The sequence below is a fragment of the Euprymna scolopes genome, chromosome 14, assembly GCF_053919585.1.
Source record: "Euprymna scolopes isolate OS-2025 chromosome 14, ASM5391958v1, whole genome shotgun sequence".
Taxonomy (NCBI): Eukaryota; Metazoa; Mollusca; class Cephalopoda; order Sepiida; family Sepiolidae; genus Euprymna; species Euprymna scolopes.
Window position 1 is genome coordinate 54,898,112 of NC_136495.1, and position 12,275 is coordinate 54,910,386.

At 34.7% G+C, this 12,275-nt stretch overlaps 1 protein-coding gene across 6 annotated transcripts in view; it reads right to left on the bottom strand.

The window, feature by feature from the left end:
- Positions 1 to 12,275, bottom strand: part of LOC145293026 (interferon regulatory factor 1-like) — a 196,923-nt gene that overhangs the window by 20,203 nt on the left and 164,445 nt on the right. For all 6 annotated transcript variants that reach the window (XM_080139323.1, XM_080139319.1, XM_080139320.1 and 3 more), the window contains one exon: positions 6,556 to 6,602. In XM_080139323.1, coding sequence (XP_079995449.1) covers positions 6,556 to 6,602 — 47 coding nt within the window. The remainder of the gene's footprint in view (positions 1 to 6,555; positions 6,603 to 12,275) is intronic.

Genomic DNA, 12,275 nt, shown 5'->3' on the forward strand with positions numbered 1-12,275 from the left:
CACTAATAACATCTTGAGAGTTCAACATTTAAAATCCTTGGCCTAACATTCACAGTTAGCATGAATTGGAACAAATACATAGAAGAGACTGCCAAGTGAATTGGAACAAATACATAGAAGAGACTGCCAAGTCCACCGCAAAGAAGGTGACCTCCCTCTGTCAGGCTAGAAAATTTCTCTCACCTGCCAATATCCTATATCTTTACAAGGCCACCATTTGCCCATGCATGGAGTATTGTCGTTACATCTGGTCTGATTAATATCCATTAATCTCTGCCTCTTAGATAGGGCCTAAAAAAGGAGTTTCTAATCTAATAGGTCCCTCATTGTCTACTAATCTCCAGCCCCTGTCCCATCACTGTAATGTGCTTGCTTTACAAGTATTTTAATGGAATGTGATATGTTCTGACGAGTTTGTTGACCTTATGCCACTTCAACGTACCCCTCCCCCCCCCAAAAAAAAACAACAACCCATCAGTCAGCAAAATTTCACTCCTTTACTGTCGAGGTTCCCAGGTGCCAAAAGCTTCTTTCCTTGAATTGACTGTGCCAACATGCATCGATTTAAATATAACGTGAACATCTCGTTACACATCTCACCACTTAAGATGCCCTTACAAATAAGATCTCTAATTTGCAATACCCCTTTTACATGTAGGTGGCAATATGCCTTATTTAGTTTAAATGCAAATTTAAAGAAAGGCAAAAGAAAAAGAAAGGAAAGTAAGGAAATAAAAGCAATAGAAAGAGAAAAGAAGAGGAGAAAAATTTACAATGTACCAACATTGGTCGAATGGTAAACTTTTAATCTGAAAGTTTTAAGCGATAGAAAGGCTAGAAAACTAATGACGTTACTGAAGTAATCATTCTTTTCTTTTGCAACTAATTTTTATTCATGATATCTTGAAGCTTGTTTAAAACATTGATTGGGTGATACTTTTGAACAGGTATACTATAAAAAAAAAAATATCAGAAAGTAAAAATATAAAAGCGTCAAAAAATTGCATACACTAATTTTCAAGTTTCAGCTTAACATCTTTTTTTTTACACACTGACATCTGTCGGATGACTTTCAGGATTTGACTTCCAACCTCAGGCCAAATCTTTATTTTCATTTCTTTCTCTCAAATCCACTCCTATCACTTCCTTCGATGTTTTCCTTGTCCTCTCTCCCTGTGAAATGACCCTGCTGCCTCAACTGTTCTACTCTACTAGTGCTAGGCTGATTAATAGGAATCGGGAATCGGAGAAATCGACAAATTTGCGAGTATCAGAATCAGTATTGAAATCAAAAAAATTGGTGCTTATTTTCCAATGCCAAAACGATTCTTTTAATTGTCTTTTTTTATTTGATTTTATTTAAAGCAAAATCTTCCATTGATGGTAATAAATGACAAAATAAATATCTCTTGATTTTAGAATACTAGTAAAGTTAAAATCAGTAGATCTCCCTCCACAAGTGTAATTTTACGTTTAGGAAAATATCTGCATATTTAACATGCGTTTTTTACAGGAATCAGAGAAAATAACAACTCTATAGTTAAATATTTAGAGATTTATAAAGAATTGGAATCGATAATTGTATTGGAATCAGTAATTTACTATGGAATTGGTAATCGGGAAAAATATTGGAATCATCCCATTCACTATACTCTACTAACTCAAGAACTCACATCCATTCTTTCTCATCATCACATAAGGTTTAACATCATTTTTACATATTGGTGTTGTGTTGGATGGATTATAGAAATTAATTTCCAAACTAACCTATCTCTGGCTAGGTCTTTATTTATCTGTAGTTCATCCAAGTGCTTCCTTATTTCTTTGGCCCTCTTGCACTTTAGGCAAATGGAAATTAGGAAGATAGAAAAGGAACAGCAGTCGTCTGACACCGGTTGAAAGAATGCCATTGATTGGATAGAGAAATTATGACGTCATTTTATAAATAAACAATTTCTTAAACAATTTTTTACGCATAATTTTAATTAATTAGAAACGATAAAAAGATATGATGCTGAAATTGACAGTATTAGAAAACAAATTTATTTTTAATAAATGATTGTTTTAGAAATAAATAAATACACGCATGATAAAAAAAAGTACTTTTTTTTTTATTTAGTATAAAACAGAGTTTTTTTTTTAACCAACCAAAGATAATTATAACTGATATTATTCTCTGATGCATATTATTATATGCGGAAATATTTAATTTAATATAAAATATAATTTGAAATAAAAGTAAAATAGTTCATTATAAGTCAGCGATCGAATTGCTTCTACATTAATTATTTTTATACTATTATTAAATACTTATTTACAATACTTTCAATTCTTAAATGCTATCTGAACTTTAAAAAATTCTTTTAACTGGAGAGCTAATTAACGTTTTTTAATCTATAAATATAAAAGCGAAAATGTATGTATGTATGTATGTATGTATGTGTGTTCGCTTTTTCTGTATGTCTACAAAAGGCTTCTTTCAGAGAAGTGGTCGGTCGCTTCACAACTTTTTAAAACTTTTTATATCACATATAAATCGTAATATCTCACAGTTAACAACGAAGCTCGCCTGTCTATTTAATTTGCTCGATTTTGGGAAGATAAATATTCAACATTTGTTGCTCGCCGCATGTGGGTTAGTCTTTTTCCTATAACATCTTGGGAAAATAAAAATCCCGCAGTCAAACTTGACCCCATTAACTCATTAAAACGGGCACCTGCCAAATCCAAGTAATTAAATAAATTCAAACGTGTTTCTGCTAGCATCTCGCGGTGGGGTTAACGTCACATGTTTTTTGTTTTATTTTCACACTTTAATTTAAAACTTTGCCTCAAGGGTTCGGGTTCGATCCTCATACTTACTTTATTTTTTATCCCCCCCCCCACACACACCTCCAAACACCCGGGCAACGCCGGGTACCCCTCGCTAGTTTAAAATAAAAGTAAAATAGTTCACTATAAGTCTTGCTTCTACATTAGTTATTTTTTATTATTAAATACTTATTTACAAGACTTTCAATTCTTAAATTCTATCTGAACTTTAAAAAATTCTTTTATCTGAAGAGCTAATTAACGTTTTTTAATTTAAAATAAAATAAAATAGTTCACTATAAGTCAGCAATCGAATTGTTACTTAAATGACTTTAACTCTTTTAAAAATGCTTCTACATTAATTTTTATACTATTATTAAATTCTTTTACAATAATTTCAATTCTTAAATTATATCTTAATCTTATCCAAAAAATTTTAAAAATTCTAAAAATACTATTAATTATTAAATACTTAGTTATTAAATTCTTTTCCAATTCTTTTTCAACAAGTTCAATTTTTAAATTTTATCAATATTTCATAGTAATGACGTCATAATTTCTCTATCCAATCAAATTGCATTCTTTCAACCGGTGTCAAACAACTGCTGTTCCTTTTTTATCTTCCTAATTTCCATTTGCCTACAGTGCAAGAGGGCCATTTCTTCTTTATTGGTATGGTTACGTTAAGAGTCCATTGGTTAGGAGATGTAGAACAGTTGAGATAGCAGGGTCACTTAGCAGGACAAGTGTGACAATGGTCATAGAAACAAGCGGCCAAGGGTGGCGTATGTGTATTGTAAAAAGTCACCAGCACTTGAACTCGAAACCCAACCGATAGGAAACGAAAAGGTAACATATCCAAATTAAGACGCGGTTGAACTTAAGCATATAAAAAGCCAGTATTTCTTTTATTGGCAAGAACATTTTGTTGTTGACTCAGAGTCGTTTGAACGTATGATTAATTTGCATGTCAGTGGGAAGAAAGAAAGACAGATTTTCTATGAACGTCGGAACAGGAAAAGAAAAAGGATTGTCGTTTTTGCACATGCTGAGAACGTTGCAAGCTGAAGAAAAACTCTTTTGTTTTGAACCAACATTTAACGGTATTCGACAGTTCAAAAGAATACTTTAATTTCAACACTTCAGGAAGACAATTTTTTTTTACATAGACATCATCACTTATCAAGGCCCAGAGGCCACTTGAGGATAAGGGTCAAATAGTGTACAGTAGTCAATCAGACAATACAGCAATCGCGAGCAATGGAAACTCTGCAAATTTGTCAACCCAGGTGGAACGGCTCATCAAGAACCCGTCCACGGTGGACTTGAAGACAACCATACTGTAGTCAGCCGGAAAGCAGGCAAACAGAAGACAGTTCCACAAGCGTGCAGTTCCAAGAAAGAAACTTTGTTCATGGACATGGGAGAAAGGATAGATTTGAGAGAAAGAGGGATAAATAAAGACCTGTTCAGAGATAGGTTAATTTGGAAACCAATTTCTAAAAGCCATTCAATACATGTCAGCATATAAAACAGACATTAAATGAAAAGGTCGATGATAACGAAGATTTTGATTTTATGGAATTGTAAGACTATTATGTTCATCTTTGTTGTTATATCAGTCACATATCAGTTGATGTTATCTCCGACCTTCTTCAGGTGCATCATTACGAACTTGAAACTTGTAATCCATAGAGGTAGATTATTCTCATTTCCTCAGCTATGACTGGATAGAATTATTAGTTTATGTTATTCTTAGTTATTTATCGCCTGTAGTAAGGACTGAACCTTCAACCTATAGAAGACTGTCATTTATATCTAGTTATTAAGCAACGCTGTTAATTATTAGGCCATGTGTCAATGCTATTATATATGGCACAATCATGCTGGCACACTGGTTCTCGCCAGATCACAGAAGTTAAACAACATTGAACCTGGCCAGTACCAGATGGGTGACCATTTGGGAAGGCGAGACGCTGTATGTACCACAAAGTAAAATACAAGGTTGAGAAACTGGCGCAGTCTATCCTTCTCTCGAGGGTAGATGGGACTCTCTTGAGCTGTGATAGGCACCCCATCTAGTGATGGTGTCATTATAAAAATACCTTTCATAGCCCTGGCGAAACATCAAATATTCAGCTACTGACAAGATTTGAATTATACTACAAAACTCGTGTAGTGAGTTCAATCTCGGCTATGGCCACACTGCTGGTCTATGCTAATAACTTAAAGCATTCAGTTGAATTTCCATACAGGTTGCCAAGTTCGACTAGAAGGTTCCTGAGTTTTAAAAGATGTACCTGTGTAGTATTGGGAATCCCAGATTAAATGCTATATAGGTAGTTTTATAAATAGAAAGTTATATAAGCATATATTGTTTCCCATCAGTGATTTAGCAGGGTCAGAAAAGGTTAGGTTTGACAGGCATCAGACCAAGTCACCTTTAACGACCTAGATAGAATGCACCGAAAATTAAGGGGTGACACGGGATTGTGGTCGAGGCCTTCTGGTTGACGACCACATGGACAGAGAGTGGTTTTGGGCAGCAGAGAAACCAGACAGGAGATTTCGGGTCTCTTCCTGACAACCAGGATCTGAGATATAGGCTTGCCTTGAATAAAAGATTGAAGCTTCAGTCCATCTTGTTGACATTAATGAATCTGTCTGCAGTGACCACTCCCCAACGAGATGGAGACCAGCAGCGACCAAGAAGGCATCATCCGTTGACCAAGGCAAGCAGGTATGTTCACATTATTGTTGCACATATACATCTCGGAGACTTTCAAGGCAAGAAACGGTATAAGGATAAGAACACACATCCACACACACATATAACAATGAACTGCACGTAAGATACGTAAGAGCATACACACCCACGCCCGTATATGTAAGAACAGTGATAAACATGCAAACATTATCTTTAACACCTGTAGAAGGTTGAAGATCATATTAATCGAAATGCTGTAAATGTAACAGCTAAGATGAGAATAGTTGTCCGAATATTATGTTTTGGAATTTTTGAGATGTGGATTGTTGATTTGGATTATTTGGACTATTGTTCTCACTTTGTATGTTATTTCTTACGTTTCGGACGATGTAATCCCCATTCTCCTTTAGGTGCGGCTTGTCAAACTCAGGAATCCGTACAAGATGAGAACAATAGTTTGAATGCGTTTTGTACATTTCTTTAGTTGACACATGTAAGACTTAAAAAAAAAAAATGGATAAAATTATTTTATCTATGTTTATTAGGTTTGGTTTTCAAAAATGAGAGGGTGAGATTTTTTATTACAACTTTTTTTTTGTCATGAAGTGTTTTAAGTTTATTTAAAGAAATTAATAAGCAAGTTATAGCGATGCCTCCGTTCAGTCTCAAAAGATGATGGATACCCATTGTAAAGGTAACTGCACATGAAGTTGTGAGGCAAGGGTTGTACAATCCCAAGCACACCTCTCCTGAATTGGCATTGCTTGAGGAGTCCAGTAGCAAGGAGAAGTCCAGGACAACTGGAAACAATGCTGAGATAAGCGGAGAGCACATACAGCACCTGGAATTCCCAAATGGTCCCCCGTTTTAGTAATGGCTAGGCTCAATGTTGCTTAACTTTGGTGATCAAACGGGAATCGGTGTGCCAACGTGATTATGCCATAGGCTAGTTACATTATAAAATTAATAGGTAATTAAACAAATTAAGAGGAAAAGAAAAATTAATTTCATATTTAAACTCATTTCTTTAAGCTTACCGATGTTTCTTCGGGTTCTCTTTGAATTCTGCGCGATTTTCTCTTTTCTGTTTGAAAAAAAGATAAAAATTTGTAAATATAATTTGAAAATTTGCTTTGTATTTTGTGAAAATATATCAATGATAATTACAAATCTTTTGTTTTTCTTATAATAAATTCTTATAATAAATTCTTGTAATAAACAAATTCATTTTTTTCAATTCATGAAATAAAATTAAAAAAATTTTTTTTTACTCATATCCACCTCCTAACAAGACATATTGCCATTTGGAAGCATGCCTAGGAAAGATTAACAAGATGTTGGTTTACATTACATTTAAACTTCTGCATATCAGTACAGTTAGGGAAGTAGGTAACAGGAAGGGAATTCCAAAGTCTAGCTGTAAACTTTTACAATAGAAAGCTTTCTAGCATTTAAGGACCTCAACAATAAAGGAATGAGATTTTATTGTTAAGTGGGTTTGTCGGGGATATGTACATTGAGGGGGCACAAGTGCAATGAGTTCATCAGAGCACATTCCATCACAATATTTGAAAAACAGGCACAGAGATGCAACATGGCGGCGATAGGACAAGGGCTGGAGCTTAGTTGACAAAGTGGACCTATTAGATTGAAAACTCTTTTTCGGACCATATCTAAGAGGGAGAGGCTAGCAGTATATGCACCAGCCCAGATGTGGTAACAATACTCTATGGATGGGCGAATGGTGGCTTTGTAGAGGTACAGGATGCTCTCAGTTATGAGTAGTTTTCTAGCTCGATAGAGGGAACCCACCTTCTTCACAGCAGCTTTTGCAATGTCCTCAATGTATTTGTTCCAGTTCATATTGCCTGCAAATGTTAGGCTGAGGAGTTTGAAGGAAGAATTCTCAAGTAGGGTGTTAGTTGTCATGGATATAGGCGGTTGTAGAGGCATCTTGTAATTGTTAAAGGAGAGAAGCTTAGTCTTACTAGCATTAAACGTTACCATCCATTTGTGGCCCCATTTCACTACGGTCTGGAGGCCATTTTCTAACGATTCTGCTATTGCCTTAGATTTATGTACATTCATCCTTTCCTCATGCATGTTATAGAGCATTGTATCATCAGCAAATATACCCATCTCGGACACAATATTATCAGAGATCATTTATGAATATCAGGAATAATAGTGCTCCAAGGATTGACTCCTGAAGCACTCCCGCATTAATGTTATGCTGCTTGGATGTACGCCCATCAATGACAATCTGGATGGTCCTACTGTCTAAGAAGGATCTATTTATATTTAGTATACATCCAATTATACCATAGGATTTAATTTTCATTAGCAGCTCTTCGTACTAGACTTTGTTAAAGGCCTTGGATATATCAAGGGCTAGAGCCCTGGCTTCGCCTGCCTTATCCAGTACATGGTGCATGCGTTCAGAGATAACTGTTAAAATATCTGCAGTAGAAAGACATCGTCTAAATCCATACTGTTTGTCAGAGAGAAGATTTGTTTTGTAAGGTGGTGGACTAGTGCTTGATTTATTAATCTCTCAAAGATTTTAGCGAAGAGGACAACAGATGAAAAATCCAGCTGGAATCGCCATTAGGATCCATAATCTTTTGGTTATCATGGTAGTTGTGTTTGGAAAGCAAAGATGTGCCAGAGAAGAAATTGTGAATCAATTGCTTCATAGTATTCAACCCCCAGGCCACCATAAATTAACATGGGAAAGAAAAGAATCTAAAATCTATATAATGTAAAATTAGCAGAAATATACAGTAAGTCAAGTCATATCGTGTTCAACAGCAGTAGCCAAAACATCGCTTTACATTGACAGTTTGTTTATAAATTTTCATAGAGGCCCAATACTTGTTGAAGGAGACAATAACAATATTTTGATTTTAAATATTTATTATTTAATTCTCTCATTCCTCTCTCTCTTTATATATATATATATATATATATATATATATATATATATATATATATATATATATTGAACTAGTCCAGCTATGAGTAATTTCCATCACAAGAGCCTCCGTTGAAAAAATACAGTTTTTTGCCAGCCAAATTAGGAGGAATAAGAATTCACCAGACTAAAACATCTATGGAAGACCACCCCAACAAAATATTTGGAGAAATATGGAAATTTAAAGGACTGCTATAAACTATACTTCTTGTATCTCTTGGAGATTAAAACTACTACATAAAATAGTTATGGTGATTCGATGGACCTGTACCTCGTGTTCATAAACGAGAAAGTATGTATTCAACTTTATAGGCCTGGCCTGTCTATATAAACATAAATTTGATGTCCTTTATAATCGAACTTCAAGAAATTTAAAGTTTTAAGGTGGATGTTTGAAACTACTGTTCCTAGTGAAGCAATCCTTTAATTTAAACCCAAGGGCCTTTTGTTCACCGAATCTTACGCTTTCCCAGCTTATTATACATCTATTTTTTTTTTCTATGGATATATGTATGTGTATGCGTATATATGTGTGTGTATGCGTATATATGTGTGTGTATGTATATATGTATGTATATATACCTATATCTATATATATATATATATATATTCTCTATTTTACTTTATTTTATATGAGTCCACTTACCCCTCACCCCTCAACCCCATTTCCTTCTATTCTACCCCCCCCCACTTGTCTGTATCCCTTTCTTTTACGCACCCCTAGTATTAACAGTATTTACATTATCATTATTGGTAATAGTGGTGGTGATGTTGGAGGTAGTGGTAGAAGTATTGTTACTACTGCCTTTATTATTATCATTATTATTACTGCACTGTTTTTAACACCATTACTATTGTTATTATTATTACTGTTTTTACCATCATTTTTATTATTATAATCATTATAATTGATATCATTATTATTACCCCCGTTATTGCTACCATAACCGCTACCATTATCTCCATTTTCACTGTTATTAACAGTAATTTTGAATTTAATTTTATCACAACTATTCGTAACATTATATTTAATGTTTAATTTTAATGTTTACTTTTAATTTTGCCTTTATTTTTATTTATTTTATTTTATTTTTCTTAATATTCAATTTTACATCTAAATTTTTTTTTTTTTTTTTAATATTCAATTTTACTATTTTATTATTACTACTATTATTATAATTGTCATTACTATTATCTTCCGTACTATTATAATTACCCTACTATTATTTGGTATGTTTTTACCACTCTCATAAGTAGCTATGGTTTCCTTACTCCCTCACTTTAACATCAATATGTATACTTAACCTTTTACATCAAGTTATACGCACTCATAGTCATTGCCACCCTAATCTCCGACTGCGCCCTTATGATCATACCCCTATAACATAACAGTAGAAACTTATAAATATATTGCCGCATATTAACTTTCAGTTTTACAACCTTACATAACCCCCACCCCAAATCAATCAAAATTACCCACTCCATAGAAAACAGACACCCCACAAACCGTTAAAATAAATTCCCACACAGCAACAATACACCCCCTATTTAACCATAATACATATACCCCTTAATCTCAATACTATGTTAAAGACCATATATATTCTTATATATCATACTATATATAATAAGCTTCTCCTTATTTATTTAGAATTCAATAAAGCTTCCCCCAACATTCTATAATTCCTCTTAATCTTTTTCATCCCTAATGAACCTTATGCTAGATGCCGCATCTCCCCCATGCTACCTAGCACCTTCTCTACTCTTCCGATGAGAAGCAATAGGCTTCGAAATGCCCTGGTATAAAGAGTCCCTTCTATCCCCCAAATTTTGCCTGTATTCCATTATTCAATAAATGATCCATTCTATATCTACCTATATATAGTTTTGTGTCTTCATTTCATACACTTGTTGTCCTATTATATATATATATATATATATATATATATATATATATATATATATATATATATATATACTAGCAAAAGTACCTGCCGTTGACTGGGTTCAAAAACAGCCTACAGAAAATGGACTCTGATTTATGAAAGTATGATAGGTTATGAAAAGGAAGGGTTGTAAAAGATAGCTCCGAATTTGGGGGAATCAAAACCAAAGCAAAATATGATGAAAGTAAAAATAAAATAGATAAACCCCATAATTTATTATACCATAGCTGTTCATACTGAAACACTTATCACAATATTCTGTGGATCTATATTAAAAAAAACCTTGTTAAACTTTGTGACATATTTCCATTCTATGGAGGTCAGGTGCGAACGAACACCCCGATAATTTTATTATACCATATTTCTTCAAACTGAAACATAATTATCAAAGTATACTTACGCAGATAGATATGAAAAGTCTTTATTAAAGTTTGTGCCTATTTCCATTCTATGGAAGCCAGGCACGAATGCAGACCCCATGATTTTATTATACCATCCCTATTTAAGTTAAAACATACTCGTGCTGGTCAAAAAAATAGAACATATGTATAAAACTGTAAAATCATTCCGTTTGGGATAATTTTCGACTTGTAAATTGTACAGGCGAGATATCTTATATGTAAATAACAATTGCAACTATTTTTAATAATTTGAGGAGGTGCATATGGCAGACAATGAGTACTTTATTGTCACATTAGAAAAGTCAACGTTTCAATTTAATAGAACATTTTGTCGTTGAGTAATTTAAAACTAAAAAAAAAATGCAAATATTGTTTTGTAGAGGCCCAACCAGTAACCCCTCTTAAACATCATGATAGTAGCGTGGACTCCTCTTGAAAAGATTCCAATGAGGGTGACTTCCCCTGAGTCTGGTTACAAGTTGAAACATTGGAGGCCGCCATTTGCTTTTTGCCAAGTCAGAAAAAAAGAAGCTCTCACTCTACGCGAGCTTTACATGTTTAAAAAGATTTTGAAAGCGATTTAATAATACTTTATCATTATGGGTTGCTCTAAAGACATATCATTGCCTGAGAAGCAGCGTATCTTTGATTTGCTGGCAGAAGGAAAGACGCACATGGAAATCGCAATTAAGGTAGGATGTTCAAGATCGGTGGTGAGCAAAGTGCTCCGGAAAGGTGTTGAGGGTGTTTCCAACAGCAATCACAAGAAATGTGGACGAAAGAAAGGCACCACCGAAAGACAAGAGTGGGCACTGGACAAGGTGGCAAAGAAAAGTCGATTCCAATCAACAAGTCACATCACTGAAGCGTGGAAACAGGCTTCTGGTGCTGACGTTTCGAGAAGCACTACCTACCGAAGACTCCGGCAACTGGGATACCGAAATCGTATAGCTGCCACCAAACCGCTCCTTAACAAGAAGCAGATGTTGAAGAGGCTGCGATGGGCAACTGCTCACAAAACCTGGACTGCAGACGAATGGCGGCATGTGATCTTTTCAGATGAGTCTCGATTTTGTATCTCCTTCGGCGACCAAGGGCCACGTGTTTGGCGAAGAACCACGGAACGGTATAACCAAGAATGCGTTAAGAAGTCTGTGAAGTTCCCGCAGTCTTGCATGGTTTGGGGCTGTATAAGTGCTAAAGGTGTTGGTAATTTATGCTTCATCAAAGGAACTGTAAACGCAAAAGTGTACCAATATATACTGGAAGCTAATTTACTGCCAGTGTTGGATAACCAGTTTAACAGGGAGGCTACAGACATCATTTTTCAACATGACTTGGCACTGGCACACTCTGCTAAGACCATGTCTTCCTGGCTGCGAGAACGATCAATCCCTGTTCTTGAATGGCCGGCAAACTCGCCAAATTAGAACGTT